Raw genomic sequence first — 22,475 nt, 5'->3', positions numbered from 1 at the left:
ATACTGCATGTAGTCTGTGTTTTTTTTTTTTTAACCTTGTATTTTAATCAAAACATTTTCTATTATTAAAAATCTTCTGTGACTATTGTGGTGGTTGGACATTTCAGCTGGTTGTGATTTATGGTCATCACAAATAGTTATCAACTTCTTTATTGGCCTTCTCCTGTCATTTGAATACTTTACTTGAGAAAAATTCCAGAAGTGGAATTCTAGGTCCTAGGTTCTTACCCTTTCTCTGAACCTTGCATAGATAGGTATATACATGTATGTGACCTACATACATGGTTATTTTATCATGCATGTATTTTCATTGCAACATGCCTAATGGGTAACCTCATAAAACAACCAGCTTAAGGCTGGGGGTATGGATCAACCTGCCAATGTCCATGTCCAACAGAGAAGCAATTACAGAAGCCAGACCTTCTACCTTCTGCACCTCATGAAGAACTTCGGTCCATACTCCCAGAAGGATAAAGAATAGGGAAGCTTCCAATGGAGGGGATGGGACACATTGATCTGGTGGTGGGAATATGTGGAATTATATCCCTGTTATCTTACAATCTTGTTAATCATTACTAAATCACTAATAATACAATACAATACAATACAATACAATACAATACAATACAATACAATACAATACAATACAATACAATACAATACAATACAATACAATACAATACAATATGCGAGTTAGCTGCCTTTGGTCTCTAGAGAAGAAAGTACACAGATAATTCCAAATCATTTATCACTGTTGTCACCAGTCACTGTAGCTGTGATCCCCATCCCATTCAAACTTTATTCCCCAAACTGTGAGACCTGCAACAATTATTTGGTCTGAAGACAGCAGACTTAAAGCCCCTGGCAGCCAAAGTAGAGCCAGTTTCTTCATCTAAGTTGTTGCATCCTGGGTCCTGCTGGTTTGTTAAGTAATCTGCTTAACTGAGAACAGCTCTGGCAATTATTAGATTTTTATTAAGAAATTATTCAAATCTAAAACCCTTGACCCAGGCGAACATTATTTGGCTTCTCTTGGCTGACTCAAAGGCACTTATTCAGATCACAGAGGATTTTGTACATTATGATCAGACATCACCATAAAGAACCACAGACCATATTCTCATGGTTTACAGTGTGTGAATACTCAGATTTTGTGTGAATAGGACTTTGTAAGACTCACTTTCTCTTATGAAGAAAACCAGGAATGCAGTAATGCATTGAAGACTCAACAAAACTAGATATCTAGTGTTCCCTGTCTTTTCATCCTTCAAATCCTGGGTTTGAAAAAGGAGAAGAAATACTCATTTCTGTCTCTCCAGCCAGTGTTTTGGAGCTATGAGGAACTGTCTAAGGGGAGTGGAAAATAAACAGTTAAGCACTCACTGTGAACAAGCAGGCTCTTAACAACAACAACAAAAAAAGTCTTGAATGAAAGACCAGGTGATTTGCTTAAAAGAACAGCTTCTATTGCAAGTGTCCAATTAAGCTGAAGGGTATTAAAAAAACTACTCCCTGCTAGTCATCCACCTGGTCCCAAATAACTAATGCTTTTCAGTTTTACTTCTCTTCCTGGGGCTAACCCCTTATAAACTCTTTGAGTTTTTTTTTTTTTTTTTTTTAGAAAGATTTGAACCCTGCACCTGTCACAGCTGGCAAGAATTGAACCCTATAGCCTATCAGAAACTCCTTCTGCCTTTCAGTGATGTGGTTGCAGTTCAGTTCTCCACCCTGCCCAGATGGAAAAGTCACCCAGTACAATAAACAGCAACCTGCTTTGCTCAGCCAGTGGCTGTGGTCCCCTTTACTTTCCCCACTCTCACTGCCCCTCCTCCTCCCCGCTGTGTTGAGTCCTGCCAATCAGAGAGCGGCTCCAGAACCTTCCATCTCAGCTGCTTAGGAAGTAGTCTGGGACAGCTGTGTGATGATATTCACGACATGTGTGGATTAGCATCCTAGGACAGGAGAAGTTGAGCCAGGCCCCTACCCAGTGATGGAGAGGCAGGCAGACGAACAGACAGACAGACAAGCAGGGGCCATAACCCCACAATGTTCTGAGTCCCCAGTACAGAAATCAGCTTCTTCCCTGGGAATCACATCACAGACAGACATTGTCTGCAACTGGATTGCTTTCACACAGTGGAATTACATTCCCACAAAGAATCCCCCTGCTGTTTTACAGGCTCTGGGGGAGAATGGATTCCAGTCATTTTTCCCTGAACCACACAGCAAGTGACTAATGCTCTCCTGTCCCCCCTTCTTAGGACAGAGTGGGGAGCAGCAGGGGCAGCAGCTCTATGACAGTGAGCAGCCCCCAGGTTGGAGGGGAAGACCACCGGGGCTGGCGTGTCTTTTTCATCTGTCAAACATTTCCCTGTGCTCACCACCCTCCTTCCCCTTCCTCCTCCCAGCCGCTCCCATTCAATCCCTCGCCTGCCTTCTCTTTTCAGAACGGCGTGGTCCACCGAGACTTGAAGCTGGAAAATATACTGCTGGATGACAACTGCAACATTAAGGTAAAGCTCTTGTCACCTTGATTGATATGCATTGCGGTGGGGGTTACAGGCCTGTGGGAAGCTGCAGCCTGGAAACTAACCAGGGAGGCTGCTCTCCTCTCTGGTTGGGGGTGGGGGCAGGCAGGACAGTTTGCTTCCAGCAGTGAAATCCAGCAGGCACATGTGTACCTCCTACCACATGCCCGATGTTGTTCTTCAGGCTGGGGTAACGGGGGTGACTGGGATGCAGCCCTAATCTCATGAAGCTTATGGTCTCCATTCATCACCACTGACACGTATAACAGTTGCACATAGCCTGCGTGTGTCCCAGTGCTGCCATCCAGTCTTCAAAGCAATCTGGCAAGACATGCACTTGACGCTACCTGCATCGTTTCCTTGAAGGGGAAACTGAGGCACAGAGAGGCTCAGTCACTTTGTTTAGTTTGAAGTAGCACAGTGGTTGGCAGTGGAATCAGGGGTGAGTCAAGTTCAAACCACCAGTGCTTTGTTTGCCTTACAGGGCTCTGAATTTTTTTTTTAATTGGACCTTGTTCCCTGGCCACTTTCTGTCATGCCCAGCCCAGCCCAGCCCAGCCCAGCCCAGCCCAGCCCAGCCCAGCCCAGGTCTCCTATTTTCCTTTTTAGTTTTTGGCAAGTTTTCTTTTTTATTCACTTACTTATTGGATAGAGACAGAAATCAAGAGGAGAGGGGGAGATAAACAGAGACAGAGAGAGACCTGCAGCACTGCTCTACCACTCGTGAGGTGGGGGAACTGGGGATTGAACCTGGATCTTTTTTTTTTTTGCCTCCAGGGTTATTACTGGGGCTCCATGCTCCATGCTCTTGTGGTTATTATTATTGTTGTTATTATTATTATTATTATTATTTTGATAGGACAAAAGAGAAATTGAAAGGGGAAGGGAAGATAGGGAGAGAGATAGACATCTGCAGACCTGCTTCACCACTTGTGAAGTGACCCCCCCATCAAGGTGGGGAACTGGGGGCTCAAACCAGGACCCCTGCACAGGTCCTTGTGCTTTGTACTATGTGTAACTCAGTGTGCCACTGCTCAGCCCCTGAACCTGGATCTTTATACATGGTTTAAGTGTGTGCTCAACCAGGTGCACCACCACCTGCCCTGTCTCCTATTTTTCTTACTTCCCACCCTTCCTCTAACTCTTCCCCAATCTCCTCACCCCCCATGTAACTGGGTTTCCATGTGTGTGATGGTGGTGGGGGGGTGTTATTGCTGGCTGCCACTGGAACTGGACAAAGTTCTCCTGTCCAGCAGGGCTCAAGTGCCTCCTATAGGGTGCTCCCCATGTCCTTTTGATCATGTCTGCAAAGTAAGCAAAGATGGCTTCAAAATAAATGGAACTCGCAGCATGGGTCTCATTATGCAATGGCCTTTGTCTCCCAGTATCCAGGGGGGCTCCCACTAGCTGGCCTCTGGTGATGTGAGTGTCTCACCCCTGCTCTCTGCACTGGGCCTGGGAATGGCCTTGTACTGTTCACTTTGTTATTCCGGTTGCTCTCAGTTGAGGGGTGCACTGCTGGGAGACTGTTTCCTTGCTGGGCAGGCCAAAGCTTCTTTGGCATTTGGATTCTGTGTGCAGATCATGGTGGTGACCATTGTTCACTGTCAGCCTTGGAAGCCGTGGCTTCTTGCAGACTGACTCGCTATGCTCACCTATTTCTGTGAAACCCTGAGGGTAAGGAGAGGCACAGATGGTCTAAGTCCTTCTCTGCAGGAGCAGGAAGTGGAACCTCAGGGTCTCTTCCAGTACTGGTCAGATGGCTGAGTTGTTCTAGCAGGAGCACTGGCTATGCAGAGTTAGACAATTTCCCTTTCTTTCTTAATATTTCTGTTTCATTTATTTATTTATTTTGGGTGGAGATAGAAATTGAGAGGGAAGGGGGAGATGAGAAAGGAGAGAGACACCTGCAGCCCTGCTTCACTGTTCATGAAGCCTCCCCCTGCAGGTGGGGACTTGGGGCTTGAACTAGGGTCCTTGACCATTATAACATGTGCTTGCTACCTGGGTCCACCACTGCTCAGCCCTGAGTTAGCCAACCTCACCTTGGGGCTGGGGAATGGCTCAGTAGCGTAGACCTTACTGTGTGAGGCCCAAGTTTGGTATCCTACAACACAAGGGAGCACCAAAGATGGCAGTGAGGGAGCTCCATGGTGACTGTGGAGGCAGCTTGAGAATATGACACATGCTGGAGACCCTCCAGGCCCACCTTCCCCCAAGTCTTCATTTCAGAAAAAAAAAAAAGGACACCAGAAAAAGACAGTTTCACCCTGTATTGTTGTTTGCCATTGGGGACATCATTTAACCCTATATCTTCAACTGTGTTACTGAGTGAGAAATATCCCAGCAGGCTTGTTTTAAAAGACTGAGCACTGGGCTGTAAGTCTAGTTAAGAGTTTTGGTGTGAGTCTCAGCCAGTGGTCACTGTAGTTAGTGGGTTGGGTAAATGGCTTTACTTTCAGGTTTTCACTGGGGCTGTTAGCCCATATTTCTGGGGATTACTGGTTGCTCATTCATTTCTTTTTAAGTTTTTGCTTTATCTTTTTTTTTTTCTTTCATACAGTTGATAGGACAGAGAGAAATTAAGAGGCGATTGGTAGATAGGGAGAGAGACACATCTGCAGGCCTACTTTATCACTCCTGAAGTCTCCCCCTACGGGTGGGATTTGGGGCTTGAACCTGGGTCTTGCAAAAAACTTTTTTTTTTTTAAATTTTGACCAGAGCACTGCTCAGCTCTGGCTTATGGTGGTATGGGGCATTGAACCTGGGACTTTGGAGCCTTAGGCATGAGAGTCTCTTTGCAGAACCATTATGCTATCTGCTCCTGCTAGGGTCTTCCAATATATTCTGACCTCTCATTCATTCCTTTTCATGGAGTCTTTTCAAAGCAGTTACTGTGTGACTGCCATGTGTCCTATCTTGGGTGCCAATGACAAATGCCAGAACTTTAGCTAATGCTGTGGTTGAAGCCTTTAGGGCTTGACTGTTCATATCCATGGCACCTGCTGGAATGCCTGGCCTTAGGGAGAGAAACTGAGCTGCAGTGAGTGACCAAGAGGGGTGGCTAGACCACAGGCAGAGAATTTGGGTCTGGTCTGAGGGGCCTGTTCTAAGGGTTTATATCATCCACCCTGTAGCATTCTCTTCAGATTCTCCCTGCCACCTGCCCCCAGAGCTCTCACCACAAAATATAGCCTTTACAAGGCCTGGAATGTGAGCCTCTGGCTTGGGGACTAGGTTCTGTGGCACAGTGTGACCTCTCTGTCCCATGATGTAGTCCCAGAAGTGATAAGGCACATAGCTTCCTATGGAGTCATAGCATTCCCCAATGGAAGAGATGAATGGTCAGAATTCTAAAACCAATTGTGCTAGGAACAATGGGGCAGGGGCCTGGAGGCTGGGGTGTTTGCATAAGCACTGAGACCAGGGTTGGCCTCCTAGCTCCCAGGACCAAGCCCTTCAGGCAGGAGTCCTGTGCACTAAGTAGAGAAACAGCAGACACATGTGACATGATCCAAGGGAAGGAGCTGGTCATATCTTTCTTCTTGTCTTTTCCTTAGAGTTTCCTTTAAAATCTTTTAAAAAAATTATTTTAATAAGATATACAGAGAAAGATACAGAGAGAGACCAGAGCATTGCTCACCTCTTACTTATGGTGGTGCTGGGGAATCAAACCTAGGGCCTTAGATTCTCAGGCATGAAGGTCTTTTGCATAATCATTATGCTATCTCCCTGCCCAAAATTCATTTTATTTATATTTTATTATTTTTTTTATTTCTCCAGAGTACTACTGAGCTCTGGTTTATGGTGGTACTGGGGATTGAACCTGAGACCTCAGCCTTAGGCATGAAAGACTTTTTGTATAGTTATTATGATATGTCCCCAGCCACCTTCAGAATTTTTGAAATTTCTCAAGGTAAGTCAGTCTCTCCCCCCCCCCCCTGTCTCTTTCCCCTAAACAACAAATCTTCTAGTCTCTGGCATTAATGAATCCTTCCTTCTGCTCATTTGAGGAATGCTTATAGGATATGAGACTCCTAGAGACTACAGAATCCTTGAGGGGGCCAGTGAAATAGGTCACTTGGACAGTGCACTACTTTGCTATGTGCATAGCCTAGGTTTGAACCCAGCCTTCACTGCACTGGAGGAAGCTTCGGTGTTGTGGTCTTTCTCTTTCTGCTTCTTTGTCATTCTGGAGCAGTGAAGCCTCAGTGATGACAAAAACACAAACAGTGATGGAAACTTGAGAGTCCTTCTCCAGCCCCTACTGTGGGCATGATTCTGGCCTTGGAATTCACGGTGCTGAGCCTGAGAGCCCATGGGGAATGAGGATAGACGCCATCGCTTGCCGTTGTTTCCCTAAAATGCGGTACAGCGCTCTCAGCTGCCTGCCTGACAGCCAGAATGAGAACTCACATGCTTGACTTCCAGGCCAGTTCTCTTTTCATCATCTCACACCCACTCCCAAGGTCTTTGGAGATGGCTTTCAGCTGGTGTAGATTTGCCTTCCGGCTGCGTTCCTGCACTCTTCCTGACTCAGCATTTTGCTGTTACCGCTTAGAAAGGCAGTTGTGACAGAGGCAGGCAGACACATGGCCACAAGCTGGGCTCTGTGTTCAAGCAAGCCTATCTCATCTGTGTCTCCATGGGGCGGGGGATGACAGCGTTTTAACCAGCTCTGAGCACCAGAGTCTGAGCACCAGAGTGCTTTTCCAAGCTTGGGTCCATCTCCCATCTCAAGGGTGGAGAGCCTGCACACTTGAAACTCTTCCCCTGCCGTGCAGTTTTTGGTGTGAGCCCTGCAGCTTACTCCTCTTCACCTGATGTTTAGCACATCTGGCACTAGAAACACTGGCTCTGGCCAGTGCCAGAGGGCGTGGCTTCTAAAAATACTCACAGTCTGCAGGCTAGAAAGAATGAGAGCAATGCGCTTTCTCTGCGCCACATGCCGCCCTCTGTGGAAGCTGCACCAGCTACGAAAATAGCCGCCTAGCCTAGCATTAATTTGTAAATTAATAAAAATGGGCCAGGCCCACCAGCCCACTCACTGGGAGAACGGAATGCAGACAATTCCCAGAGAAGGCTCCTGGAAAATATAAAAAGAGCCTGACAATGCACTGAGGGGCCAGGCAGGGACTGGGTCTCTGTCCCTCCCCCAACTCCCACCCTCCAAAGGACTGGGGAGGAGAGGGGGGCACAGGGCAGGTGGCCTGGTGGCCCTGGTGACTAAGCTGCTGTGGATAAGAGGAGCAGCTGAAAGAAGCTTTGAATGGCCAAGCTGAGATGAGCTAGAAACTTCTGAGGCTTAACAAGACAAAGCAAGAAGCTCAAGATAGAGGCCTCTCAGCTTTTGATTGTGTGAATGCACAAACTTCTTGCTCATTTGTTCTTTTGTGTGTGTGTGTGTGTGTGTGTGTGTGTGTCTGCACCTACATTTTCATCTTTCTCTGCTCTCCAATTAATGCTTTCCAAGCTGCCTCTGTTGGATCATCTCCAGTCTCTCCAGAGAGGCAGGATGAGCTCTGATATTGGGTCAGCAAAGGCTGCCTTCACTTCTGCTCATTATTCCAGCCCCTACCTTAACTTTCTGACAGCTCAGGAGCCTGGCAGAAGGGACAAAGCCACAGCAGTCAAACCCCAGTTGGAAAGGAGCTGTGGAGTGTGTCTTCCTTTATGGGTTGTTATCACCTGAAAAGTTCCTCCCCAAAACCTACTCCCTAACCACTGGTGTTCCCCTTTTGTAGAGATTCATGGTCAAGGGGCTCTTTCCCTATGTCCCAGGCCAGACAATTCTGTCTGTATGTCTTATGTGCAAAATGGGCATGATGGTAACTTCCTGGGAGGGTTGAATAGATTCATATATGTAGTACTTACAGAGCAATGACCAGTACATATCAGTACATAGCAGTGTTGCTGCGATTGCTGCTGTTACCATCACCTCAGTTAACCTGATTCCAGGCTGGGGCTTTCTGCCATTCTGTTTTCTCTGCAAGAAGTCAGACTTGGAGAGGTTTAAGTGGCAACTGCAAACATTGAAGGTTCCTTCTGAGCCTGGCACAGATGAAGGAAGCACTTTCTGTCTTTCAGCCCTTGCAATTCCTATCAGCCCTTGGAGATAGCTTGTGCTTTTACCATCATCCCCATTGCATAGAAGTAGAAACCCAGATTCCAAGTGGCATGAGTGCATTGAGTCATGCAGGGATCTGGACTCTCAGTAACAAGCTTCCAAAGAGCTCTGAGGCTGCTTGGAGGAGGAAAGTGCCTGAGGTTTCATGCTGATTCGAGGGTGGGTGGGTAGCTGGATCTGCATGCAGAGATGCTGGAACACTGCACCCCTTACATTCCCTCACACAGTGCAGTCTCAGAAGCGGGTAGCAATTGCTCCAGGCTCTCTTTATGGAGTGTGGTGGAAAACCAACAGTGTTAATCCTTTCTAGTTTGATGCTGGCTTCTGCCACCAGTGGTGAGCCTGGGGCCTCTCTCTCTTTGATGAACATGCAGCTGCTGGAGACGAATGAGTGCCCAGCGGAGACCTTCTGACTTAAGGCCGAGGGAGACTTGAGAAATGAATGGGCTTCTCATTTTTATTGTTCAATGTGCTTTAAACTCCAGGACTATCTCTCTCACTTAGAGCTTTCTTCTTCCTTCACTTTTGAGGGTTTTTGATGTTGGGAGACACCCTCTTTTGAGTGTCATGAAGTTACTATTAATAAAGTGACTTGCTTGGATTTAAAGGTGAGAAGCAAATAATATTAGATTGTGCTCATTCCTGTCTTAAGTCCTTGATATCCTTTACAAAAATGTGGGGCTGGGCAGTGGTACCAGCTAAATCCACACATTACCATTTCCAGGGACCTAGATTCCAGCCCCTGCTTTCCATTTGCAGGGGTTATACCTCACAAGTGGTGAAGAAGGTCTGCAAGTGTCTTTCTCTCTCCCTGTCTCCTCCTCTCTCAGTTTCTCTCTGTTATCTAATAAAATGGGTGGGGGTGTTACCAGGAGGGATCAATTCATAGTGCCAGAACTGAGCTCCACTGATAACCTAAATTAAATAGGGTAACAAATAAGTAAAAGTTTGTAGAGTCAGGGCCTCACATACGTGCCATTTTGTCATTCCAGGGCCGACTCTTTTAATCAGAGAGACAGACACATGAATAAGGAGAGAGGGAGGGAGGGAGGGAGAGAGGGAAAGAGGTAGGTAGGGAGGGAGGGAGAGAGAGAGAGAGAGAGCGAGAACTTGGAGCCTTCTCTGATGCCATAGTAGCTTGTATATAGTGTGTGTGGGGGGCTCATACTTCAGCCATGTGCATGCCAAGGCATGCACCCTACCAGGTGAGCTATGTCTCCAACCTCTTTTGTATTCTTTATATCGTTTACTCTTTTTTTTTTTTTTTACCAGAGGAATGTTCAGCTCTGGCTTATGGTGGTGCAGGGGATTGAATCTGAGACTTTGTGGAGACTCAGGCATGAGAATCTTTTTGCATTAACCATTATTACCCCCCCACCCTCTTTACTTGGGTGAAGACCTTGACACTGGTGGTGGTGGGGATAGGCTAGACATTCCACAGATGTAAAAACCCAGACTTCTGAGACATTTCCTGACTAGAGGCCATTTCTTCTCAGAGTTGGTAAGAATTTCCATAAACATGGCATCCTGGCACTGAAGCCTAAGTTCAGGTGGCTCTGACTTGAGAACTCCCTGTATGTATGTGTCAGTGGATGCTGCTTTTTCCACCCAATTGCCAAGAACAGGGGCTAATCTGGGTTCCTATTAATCTTATGTCGGCAGCTATGACAGTTTTGCCTATAGAGCCTGATAGCCATCAGTCCGAGGGCAGAAAGGGGCTGGAACACATTGCCAGGAGAGCAAGGGTGTCCAGGCTGGGAGAGTTGGAGGCATGAATGTGGGTCCCTCTCATGCATGTGTCTTTGGAAGCTCACCCCGTCCCCAAACACGAAGACATGGTGGATGGGACGTTTCTCATCCTGCTTTGCTGCCATGGGAGACAGCAGGGTTTCTCCTTTGACTGACAGGCCACACTTCATAAAACCTGCAACCCATTTCCTGCTAGCAAGTCAGGGGCTCTGATGAGAAAGTGGAATCTGGGGCAATTAAATGCATTCTCGAGGTATAAGCCCTCGAGAATGTATTTCCTGAAAGCATTGGTCCCTCTGGTGCTTTCATTGACATTCCACTCATTCAGGGCCGACTTATGACAAAACTGGCTTATTCTGGAGATTGCATTCAAAATAGGGCCCCTGGGCCGGCTGGGCTGCTTTCCGGGCATGGATGGGAATTACTCGGCCTATTGAAAAGCCTAAATGGAAGTCAGCTGGGGGAGTGGCAGAAGCCAGTGGTGGAGGTGGTGTGACTTTGTAAGTGTGTGTGGTTAACCTTTCTTTAAAAATAAAACAGGGTCAGGTGGTGGTGTACCTGGATGAGTTCATGGGTTACCATGCACAAAGCCCTGGGTTCAGGCCCCAGATCCTCATCTGTAGGGGAGAAGCTTCACAAGAGGTAAAGCAGTGCTGCAAGTGTCTCTCTTTCTCTTTCCTTCTCTATATCTCCCTTCCCTTTCAATTTCTATCTCTGTCTGCTTAATAAATATTTAAAAACAGAATAATGGAAAACATTAGTAATCAGGAGATTTCACATAAAGTTCTGATTTCTGACTTCTCTTGAAAAATCTAACAAAAGAACTTAGAGATAGTGTGTCCAGTAGAATATATCCCTTACCATATGCCAGCTCCCTGGTTTGAGCCCCAGCACTGCATGAAACACCATAGGTAGCATCTTGGGAGGCTCAGTGAGTACTGGAGTGGTGGTTTAATGTTTATCTCTCTCCCTCTACCTGAAAATTTTAAGAAAGAGTAGGAGAAAAAAAAAATCTAACAAATATCCTGGTATCTTGCCTTTTCCCTTTGTAGATTGCTGACTTTGGGCTTTCCAACCTGTACCAGAAGGACAAGTTCTTGCAAACGTTTTGTGGGAGCCCACTCTATGCGTCTCCTGAAATTGTCAATGGCAGGCCTTACAGGGGTCCTGAGGTGAGCAGTGTGTGTGTGTGTGTGTGTGTGTGTGTGTGTGTGTGTGTGTGTGTGTTACTGGGGTTAGATGTAGGGGAAGGAAAGAAATCTAGAGGGATTCTGGAAATAACTTGAAAAAAAAAGACATGCAAAACAAAACCTTTCTCTTACATGCTGATTAAAATTATAATATACCCTTTTATGAGAATATTTGGAAATCTAGAAAATTCTAGGCTTCAGCAAAATAACTCAGTTGTGTAGTGATTTGCATTGTCATGCACTCAACCCAGTTTCAACCCCAGCTACAATCACATTGAAGGAAGCTTTGGTGCTTTTAATTTCTCTACCCTTTGGCTTCTGTCTTTAATTAATTAATTAATTAATGGATTCCAGGGTTATTATTCCTGGGGCTTCATGCCTGCACCACAAATCCATTGCTCCTGGAGGCTATTTTTTTTTTCCCTTTTGTTGCCCTTGTTTTTTTATTATTGTTGTGGTGATTATTATTGTTGTCATTGATGATGTTGTTATTGGGTAGGACAGAGAGAAATGGAGAGAGGAGGGGAAGACAGAGAAGGGGAGAGAAAGATAGACACCTGCAGACCTGCTTCACCACCCATGAAGCAACTCCCCTACAGGTGAGGAGCCGGGGGTTCTAACCGAAATCCTTACACTGGTCTTTGCTTTGCGCCATGTGTGCTTAACCCACTGTGCTAATGCCTTGCCCCCCTAAATTTTTTTTTTGAAAATTCTAAAAGAGAAAATTAAATTACCTGCAAAACTCTTGCAAGCTAATGACCACTTAATACTTTTGTGACACTTAGATTTTTTTTCCAATGTAGATCCCTGCATTTAAAAAATAAGTAAGATAATGATGTGTGTACATAATCCTATGTCTAGCTTATCTTTTGTATAACTTAGATTATTTTGTGGCATTTTCTGAATTATTATTAAAACAGTTTTGAATGATGATGTAATGTTTGACTATCTGAATATGCCATAATTTACTATATCACTTCCCCAGGTTTAGACAGCTTTCACTTGCCCCTAATATAGTAGGCAAAATAAAAAACAAATCCAAAAGCCCCTGACTTAACAGTGAATAATACCTTCTTTACTCATGTCTTTGACAGTATGCATTTTTTTGTTATGACAATGCATCTTCATTGTATTCGTTCACAGAAATATACTTCTTGATGTGCCTAAAACTTTCAGGGTGGGGTACTTGTGGAAAGGTTATTTTGAGTTAGAGTGAATTATGGATGACTGTTCTCTTCTGAAAAGCTGGTTCTCTTTATAAAGGGATTCATCCATTCCATAGCCTTTGAGTTACAGCCTCTCAATGGGCTTATATGTTCCCTTCTAAATATTTATCTGTTTGAGAGTGTTTTGGGTTGTGGCGGAGTGGTGAGGGTGATGGTGGTGGTGAGGAAAGGATGCCACTACCAATGGCAGGGAAAGCGGAAAGTCTTTCTAAAACAAGGGTAAGGAAGGAGAATGGGATTCAATTTGCAAAAGTGCAGAGACTCAAGACTGTGAGTTCATCACAGATCATGAATGCCCTTTCAGCCTCTGATGATCAAGTTCAGAGTTTCCAAACCAGCAGAATGTAATCTGGCCTTGAAAGCATGCTCTACTAGTATAAAGCAAATAAACAAGCAAACAACTACCGTTAATAAGTGGGAGATTTCACATGGAAGTCTAATCTCTATTGAAAAAATATAAATAAAAGATCTTGCGGTGCTGGGCCTATGAGTTGTGGCAGCAAGGAGCAGGGAGAGGCTGTCTGTTCAAGATGAATACATTCCACAGTTTTGTCTCTGTTTCTCAGTCTTACTTCCGTGGCTGGGGTGAAACCACTAGTTCCTTCCAGTAGTCTCACCTGTGAAATGGGGGTAAAAACCATCTAGGCCCTCCCTGATTCACACAGTTAGAGTGAAATTTAAAGAAGATAATGTAGTTAAGAGGGTTCTTATAGAGGTTGGGACCAGGTACCTTGAGCACCAGTTGGCAACTTTGGTGGGAATTTATCTGCCAGGTGCTCACTTCATTTCCTGGGGCCCTGGGGTCATTGGGGGAGATGGCTTACAAGCTGTGATGCTGATGGCTCAGGTGGGCTCCTGGAATCTGTTTCCCAGCTTCTCTATGTCCTGTCTTTCTGCTCCAGGTGGACAGCTGGGCCCTGGGTGTGTTGCTTTACACTCTCGTTTACGGAACGATGCCCTTCGATGGTTTTGATCACAAAAATCTCATTCGGCAGATCAGCAGTGGGGAGTACCGGGAGCCCACGCAGCCCTCAGGTGTGTGTCTAACGGGGGGGCAGAGGTATGGGGGAGGGGGCGCATACCTGCCCTAGATCAGATTTTCTGCTTTCATTTCAGTGCCTGTGAGGTGTCTCTGCTTTTCTTTCTTTTTCTTCTCTTCATATCTTTGTCTTTTGGCAAAGCTGACTTCCTAGGCCACTTTACCCAAACTGTCTCAAATGAAAACTTTAGAACAGTGGTTCTCTGACAAGGTCAGGCTGAGGGGTCTTATTTGGCTACAAGTCCCGGGTGAACTTGGAGAAGTCCCATATCTTCTTTGGAGGCTTCTCTCCACTGTAAATAAACATTTTTTTGGGGTGGTGGTGGTGATAATGCACTGGGTTAAGTGCACATAGTGTGAAGTGCAAGGACTGGCACAAAGAACTGGGTTCAAGCCCCTGGCTCCCCACTTACAGGGGAGTTGCTTTATAGGCAGTGAAGCAGATCTGTAGGTGTCTTTCTCTCCCCCTCTCTGTCCTCCCTTCCTCTCTCAGTTTCTCTCTGTCCTATCCAACAACAGCAACAACAACAGCAATAATAACAACAACAGTGGAAAAATGGCCTCCAGGTACAGTGAATTCATAGTACAGATATTGAGCCCCAACAATAACCCTTGAGGCAAAATACAAAACATTTTGGAGAATTTGTGCCAGTAACTCCTTCCCAGTCCCACAGACATAGAAACCAAGGGTACTAACCTGTACGAGCTCTAGGTGTTATGCCCCTGGTGGGTATGTAGGTACTACCTCTTCATCTATTGCTACATGGTAACTCCATCCCATATTACCCCCAAATAAATTCAGTTTGTTAAAAACCCACCACCCAGCCACATCTCTGCAGATACTAGAGTAGCTAGAGCTCTTCTCACCTTGTCTAGGCTTCTCCTACAGTTCTGCAATACAGAAAGAGCCTGGATTTCTTACTTGTCCTTCAGGGCTCTAAGAAGGAAAATGAAGAAACTGCTAGCCCTTCTTAACTGTGTGTTCTTGAAAGCTAGATAGTGTCCCTTCTACCATATTCTATTGGTCAAAACAACCAAGACCGTGAGCTCCATCCCTTGATGGGAGACTTACACAAGTATAAACAGGCTGCTGTGTATAGGTGACTATCCTTAGAACACAGACACTTTATAATGTACCCACTGAATGTGTATGTGCATCCATACCCACACAGTTACACAGTTAATTCTCACTGTATTAGTTATTATTATTATTATTATTATTACTACCAGAGCACTGCTCAGCTCTGGCTTATAGTGGTGTGGGGTATTGAAACTGGGACCTTAGAGCCTCAGGCATGAGAATCTGTTTACATAACCATTATATTATCCTTTATTAGCCCCCACCTTAGTTATGTCTTATACAGTTTCTATGGCATTGCTTCTTGGGATAATAGACTATACTGCTGTGAGTCTCAACCCATATTTTTTAAAGTGATATGATAGAGAATGAACTCAGGCAGGCCATCACACATGTACAATATTGATAAACAGCCTCCTGGGCCAATTTTTTTTTTTTAAGCGAGGGATCTAGAGATAGGAGAAAGGGAGAAATAAAGAGAAAAGAGGAAAAATACCACTACACCATCCTTGAAGCTCCCTTGGTGCTATCCATGGTGCTGAGAGAGGAGTGACACTACAGTACTGCTCCACCATCGATGGAGCTCCCTTGGTGCTGTCCATGGTACTCCCATGGAAGCTTGAGCCCAAATCCTTGAACATGGCATGGGGAAAGTTCTACCAGATGAGCTACAGCTCTTCCAGATCCTACTCTTATATTAATTTATCAACTGATCAATCTGTAATCTTATTTTATGTACACTGCTGTCTGAAAAGACCTCCTGTAAAATGCTGATTCATTAAAGCTCCTGCCTGAGTGGAGCTTGTCTGACACACACCCTTCCCCCATAAGGCACAGCAGATGCTCCCATCAGAACAGTGGGCATTTCAGTACATTAGACACTAGACAACCCTTTAGCATGATGCTCAGGGCCTTTCTAAACAACAAAATCAGCAACAGGTGGTCGAACGGTGTGAATGTTGTAGACTGGACAAATTGGAAAGCTCACCGTTTTCCAGCAGGAGAGCAGAAACAAGAAAGCTGAGTGCCATCCAGTCATTTAACTTTAGCTGGACAAACACACGCGTACCACTGAGAGAAAGACACACAGTTTTTTGCTGTTCTTTGAATATAGGCAGATGACCAGGAAAACAAACACCTTGATCACCGATCTTACAGAAACATATCTGAGTAAGTGAATTAATGAGAAACAGGTAGATTAGATGCGATGTGAATAGCATGTATCTTATCTTTTTCCTTAAAGTTGTTTGTTTGTTTGTTTGTTTTTAAGCCAGAGCGCTGCTCAGCTCTTGGCTTATCGTAGTGCAGGGGATTGCATCTGGGACTTCACAGCCTCAGGCATTAGAGTCTATTTGTATAGCCATGATGTTATCTCTTCTACAGCATTAAAGATTTTTATCTTGTATCATACTTTTAAAAAAATATATGTTTATTGTCACTGAGTTTACCACTGGGGCTTGGTAACTGCAAGACAAATCCACCATTCCCAGTGGCCATTTAAAAAAATATTTATTTATTTATTCCCTTTTGTTGCCCTTGTTGTTTTTGTATTGCTGTATTTATTATTATTGTTGTCATTGTTGTTGTATAGGACAAAGAGAAATGGAGAGAGGAGGGGAAGACACAGAGAGGGAGAGAAAGATAGACACTTGCAGACCTGCTTCACTGCTTGTGAAGCAACTCCCCTGAAGGTAGAGAGCCGGGGGCTCAAATCGGGGGCTTGAACCAGGGGCTCAAACCAGGATCCTTATTTCGGTCCTAGGGCTTCGAGCCATGTGTACTTAACCTGCTACACTACCGCCCGACTCCCCCCAGTGGCCATTTTTTCTTTTTCTTTTGTTTTATTTGATAGGACAGAGAAACTGACAGGGGAGAGGGAGATAGAGGAGAGAGACCTACAGTACTGCTTCATTGCTTGTGAAGCTTTTCTCTGCAGGTGGGGACAGTGGACTTAAACCTGGATCCGTGCACATGATAATGTGTGGACTCAGTTAGGTATGTCATTGCCCAGTCCCCAAAACTGGCTTTTTTGTTATTTAAGAAATTTTAGAGGAACCCTGATATCAGTCTTACTTGCCTCACCTACTTGCCTACTGGCAAAAAAAGGTGGGGATTCCTGGTTCATTGGAGAGGTGCAGGGTATAGTGACTAAGTTCCCAGATAAACCACCATCCTGTTTACTTCTCAGGAGTTCAGGTCACCCAGGACCTTGCCAGCTATTGATCAACAACAAAAATGACCAAGGGGAGCTAGTACCTTCCCAGGATAGAATTCAGGCCCTGTCTCTCTTGAGCTATTCTGTCAGCCCTGTTTTCTGCTTTTTGACTGCTGTACAAGGAATCAAACCTAGGTCCTCACACATGGCAAAGCTTTACTCTACTGCAGCCTAGATTTTATTTATTTATTTATCTATTTATTTAAATTTTTTACATGTTTCATTCTTTGTTCTTTTTTTTTTTTAAATTATTTATAAAAAGGAAACTGACAAAACCATAGGATAAGGAGGGGTACAACTTTGCACAATTCCCACCACCAAACCTCTGTATCCCATCCCCTCCCCTGATAGCTTTCCTACTCTTTAACCCTCTGGGAGTATGGACCCAAGATCATTGTGGGATGCAGAAGGTGGAAGGTCTGGCTTCTGTAATTGCTTCCCCGCTGAACATGGGCATTGACAGGTCGATCCATACTCCCAGCCTGCCTCTCTTTTCCCTAGTGGGGAAGGGCTCTGGGGAAGTGGAGCTCCAGGACACATTGGTAGGGTTTTTTGTCCAGGGAAGTCTAGTTGACATCCTGCTAGCATCTGGAACCTGGTGGCCTATCCAGCCACTGTTGTTGGAGCTCATGGCAGCAGCTGCCTCCAAGTCAACATCTTGGCTCTGCCCCCTAGATTTTATTTATTTTTTAATGGGTGAGAGTTTGCAAAGCACCACTCTGCCCTCCATAAGGCCCCCCCTGTACCACTGTGTCCCCCCCCTTTTAAAGCAGGCCATGAACCTGGAAACTTGGAGCCTCAGGCATAAAAGTCTTTTGTAGAAACATTATGCTGCCTTCCCAGCATGGATGTCACTTGCTTTACCAGTATTGCTCCCTTCTGTGGGGCCAAAGATCAGACCTAAGCCCTCATGTATGCAAGGCTTGTGCTCTACCACAGAGCCACCTTCCCATTTTTCTAAACTCTGAGTTGATGGCAAGCTCCTGTGGACAAGCATGTGACAGGACAAGGATGTGATAAGGCACAGATCATGGCTGAGTCTCAGAGATGCTCTGCTGCTCACTCTGGAAGACATAGCTGGTCTGAGGCATCAGCTGGTTTCCCCTAAAGTGAGCAAGTCCCCAGTGTCAGCCCTGAATGTTGCTGTCACAAAGCCCAGAGTACCTGTGTAATGCCTGCTTCCTCCTGCCTCCTGTCTTGCAGATGCTCGAGGACTCATCCGGTGGATGCTTATGGTGAACCCTGACCGTCGAGCCACCATTGAGGACATTGCCAACCACTGGTGGGTGAACTGGGGCTACAAGAGCAGCGTCTGCGATTGTGACGCCCTCCACACCTCTGAGTCCCCACTCCTGGCTCGCATCATTGACTGGCACCACCGCTCCACAGGGCTGCAGGCCGAGACCGAGGCTAAGTTGAAGGGCTTGGCCAAACCCGGGGCCTCAGAGGTGGTGCTGGAGCGGCAGCGGTCACTGAAGAAGTCCAAAAAGGAGAGTGACTTTGTCCAGTCAGGCCCAGACTCAGTGCCAGAAAGCCCCTCCAAGCTGAGCTCCAAGAGGCCCAAGGGCATCCTCAAGAAGCGCAGCAACAGTGAGCATCGCTCTCACAGCACTGGCTTCATCGAAGGCGTGGTTGGACCTGCCCTGCCCTCCACCTTCAAGATGGAGCAGGACCTATGTCGGACTGTGGGGCCCCTCCCCAGCTCCCCTGAGGCAGAAGTGCCAGGTAAACTCAGCCCCAAGCAGTCAGCCACGATGCCCAAGAAAGGCATCTTGAAAAAGACCCAACAGAGAGAGTCAGGCTACTACTCATCCCCAGAGCGCAGTGAGTCCTCAGAGCTCTTGGATGGGAATGACAGCCTGGCCGATGGTCCCCCTTCCCCCAGCCCCCCAGACCCAGCCAGGGTGCCCTCCCTTAGCCTATCCTGCCGCAGGAAGGGCATCTTGAAACACAACAGCAAGTACTCAGCAGGCCCTCTGGACCCAGCCCTCGCCAGCCCCAATGTGCCCATCCTAGAAGCCTTGGGGGGGGAGCCGTGTGGTGGCCTAGCCGAGGGTCTGTCCCGCAGCTACAGCCGGCCTTCAAGTGTTATCAGCGATGACAGTGTCCTGTCCAGTGACTCCTTTGACCTACTGGATCTGCAAGAGAACCGGCCCACCCGCCAGCGCATCCGCAGCTGTGTCTCCGCTGAGAACTTCCTCCAGATTCAGGACTTTGAGGGGCTTCAGAACAGATCTCGGCCGCAGTACCTGAAGCGGTACCGGAACCGACTAGGAGACAGCAGCTTCTCCCTTCTTACGGACATGGATGACGTGACTCAGGTCTACAAGAAGGCGCTGGAGATTTGCAACAAGCTCAACTAGCTGCCTTGGGGTTTGGGGGGGGGGCGGGGGGCCAGGAGTGAGCACAAGGAAGAAGGGAGGATGAGGAGCAGTGACTTGTGCTGGTGAGCTGGTTACCTCTTTGCCGACTGTGGCAATGGACTGGAAAAAGACTGGTGCCGTTGGGCTTGGCCAAGTTTGCAGTCTTGAGCCAGCCCCTCAAGGAGAGAAGTGGGGTTCTCTGCCAGTCCTGCCAATTGTTGGCCCAAATTGGGGTCTTAATTGGCATTGCCTTCTGGCAGATTCTAGAGGACTGCAGGTGCCATGGGGAGGTGGTGTTGGCCAACACTTAGGGCCTGGGGAACAAGTGAATGGGAGAGGAAGCACTCCTTAGAAGTCTTCTGAATGCTTCTGTTGGAGGAGCAAGAGAGACTGGAGTCATCTGTTTGGGGTGAGCTCAGAGAGCTTGCTCCCCCTCTCCTCACAGAGCAACCTTTATCTGACTGCTTGGGGCTGGCAAGCTGTCAGCAACCTGATATAGAATCAGTGATTAACTGGTAATGGCTTCTGGGTATGCTGCTTTTGAGCAGCCCAGGATCATGGGGAAGGAGTATGTTGATTGAATAGTAATGGCTGCCATGGAAAGGAGAAGGGGGTAGCAGTACTCATGTCATGTAGTTGTGATCCTTGACCTGGATGAACTCTGGCTGCTAGGTTAAGGTGTTCTAAGGGGTCTATAATAACTTTCATGATGCTGGTGTGGCAATTATGAATTTGCTCTCCTGCCTTCTGTAGAAGACAGAGGTTTGGTCAAAGAAAGAATGCCAAGGACTTAAGAGTCAGCCCATGGTGACTGGGGGCTTCTTGCTATCTGCCTCCATTTTCCTGATGTCTGCCTTGCTCTTCAGCATGACCTCCCGAGGCCAGAAAGGGAAAAAGATGGTGGTGTCAGACGTCTATACTATTGTGTAGAATGAAGCTGGGGACCCTCTGATCTTTGCACAGAATGGAAATTGATCCACACTGATCAGGGGACAACTTGTCAACTTCTTTTTAGTCTCAATATTAACTGGAATGCTGCCTCTTGAACTCCCACTTGCATGAATGCTTTGAGTTAGATGCAACACTCTCTGTAATCTCTAAAAGAGTAACTAACTGGCTCAGCCATTTGTCCAGTTCACTAATAGCAAATGGTATCCTCTGATGTAGGCAAGATTGCTTCTAGGGAGTCAGAGTGTAGATGGGATATTTGAATGAAAGAAGGAAAGTTAGGTAGGATGTGCTTTCTCCCCCCAAATCTAGGCATTCTGAGTCATAGTTTCAAGTAGGTAGGTTTTTTGGGGGAAAGAAATTCCATTCATTTAATGAATTTGGTGTTGAAAGAACTGAGCAGGTTAGGAAGAAGCCTATAGAAAAGAGAAAATTCCCTTAGAAACCACCCAGATAGTCTTCGAGATGAAAGAAGAGGAGTAACAGGACTCTTAGCTTAAAAAAACAACGCAACTGGGTATTTTCCTTTTTGACACTTGGATGACAGGAGACGGTACATCTCCGCCACAATAGAGCATCTTCAGACAGTAGGTTTGGAATCAATGATATTATATGGGAGTTTGGAAGGACTTTAGATTCTCTGGGCCTGGGATTATCAAAACCCTGTTTTAAGGTGGTGAATGAACTTCTGGTCACCTGGAACTATAAAGAGGACTAGTTTGGGGTGTTTTCTTGAGAACCAACAGACAACAACAATTCATTGGGAGAGAAGAAATAGTTAAATGGGAACTAAGAAGTGTATTACGAGAAGCTTCTCAGTTTCCTTTCATTCAATTAATTCCATCTCCTTCCTGAATTCCTTACAGATTCAAAGGGAGAGAGAAAAAAAAAACTATAGCTACTGAAGCGTGTGAGTGAGTGGGGGGGGGCAGTGAGGGGTATGTAGAAGGCCTTCTGCACCCTTAAATTCCATCCTCTATCTCATTTTACATAATTCCAAGTAGCCAGAACTGCCACACTGCCAGTTCTCCATGCTGGCAGCTGGCCTGTGACTTAGATATAACACCTGCTGGTTGATATATTTTTTCCTTTTGCCAAGTGATAGTATCTGTTTAGCATCTTCCTTTTTTTTTCCCCTAAGCAGTAGGTAAACCTGACACTATTAAGAGAAACCATTCTACATCTTTTCTTCTCTCCCCTCACCCCAAACACATGTGTGTTCTCTTTTGTAAATAAACCCAGACTGTGGATTGTGGCAAAGAGAGTCTCTCACTCAGAGGCAGAGATCAGAGTTGAGTCCTGGTGTTGCTCTCAACTCATTGGTGGCCTTGCGCACCTGTGGTATTTTGTGGGCTATGTTTTTCCCTCCAGTGAGGACTGGAGGGGAGTGGATCAGTAGGTCCTATAGACCCTACTTGTTCTGATGTCTGCTGACAGGCTTTGATTCTAGATATGATGCTGACTTTACCCTTGCAAAGGGCAGACAGTGAGAAGAGTGTCTCCCCCGCTTCCTGATTCAATCTTCTCATCCCTACCAGCCAATCATTGCTGTGGAATTACAAATGAGAGACACTCTTGTGAGCTGGTGGACCAAACAGGAGATCCCCTGTCACTTCTCCTGGTCCTTTCCTAGCCTCAGTGGGCTTTTCTGTGTCTTCGTTTACACATTTGCCAAAGGAGTAGAATTATTACTTCTTCTTCTTCTTTTTTTTTTTTTACAGGTAAATTTCAAGGTTTGATCAGTTTTCAGGAAGTGCTTCAAGACCCCAGGCTAACCGAACACACAAACAAAAAATGCTAAGTACTCTCTGAATTTCCTGCCCTGTTTGGAGGTGCTGCTTTTTAGTGATGGGAGCACTTTTCAAGGTGAAATTCAAGGGAGTGTTGAATATGCCTAAGGTCTTGAGTACAAATGTGAATGATCAACTGACTGCTAATTGCCAAACTGGAAATGTCCTGTAGGGATTTACTGGCATGGTATCATTCCTAGAAGAAACAAAAGAGAGAGAGA

At 46.0% G+C, this 22,475-nt stretch overlaps 1 protein-coding gene across 1 annotated transcript in view; it reads left to right on the top strand.

Moving 5' to 3' along the window:
* Positions 1–21,329, top strand: part of NUAK1 (NUAK family kinase 1) — a 79,400-nt gene extending 58,071 nt beyond the window's left edge. The window contains exons 4-7 of the mRNA XM_007537104.3: positions 2,448–2,513; positions 11,458–11,577; positions 13,724–13,856; positions 18,357–21,329. Coding sequence (XP_007537166.1) covers positions 2,448–2,513; positions 11,458–11,577; positions 13,724–13,856; positions 18,357–19,516 — 1,479 coding nt within the window. The 3' untranslated portion in view covers positions 19,517–21,329. The remainder of the gene's footprint in view (positions 1–2,447; positions 2,514–11,457; positions 11,578–13,723; positions 13,857–18,356) is intronic.
* The last annotated feature ends 1,146 nt before the right edge of the window (positions 21,330–22,475 follow it).

The sequence above is a fragment of the Erinaceus europaeus genome, chromosome 7 (assembly GCF_950295315.1).
Source record: "Erinaceus europaeus chromosome 7, mEriEur2.1, whole genome shotgun sequence".
Classification (NCBI taxonomy): Eukaryota; Metazoa; Chordata; class Mammalia; order Eulipotyphla; family Erinaceidae; genus Erinaceus; species Erinaceus europaeus.
This window is presented reverse-complemented; position numbering and strand designations above follow the sequence as displayed.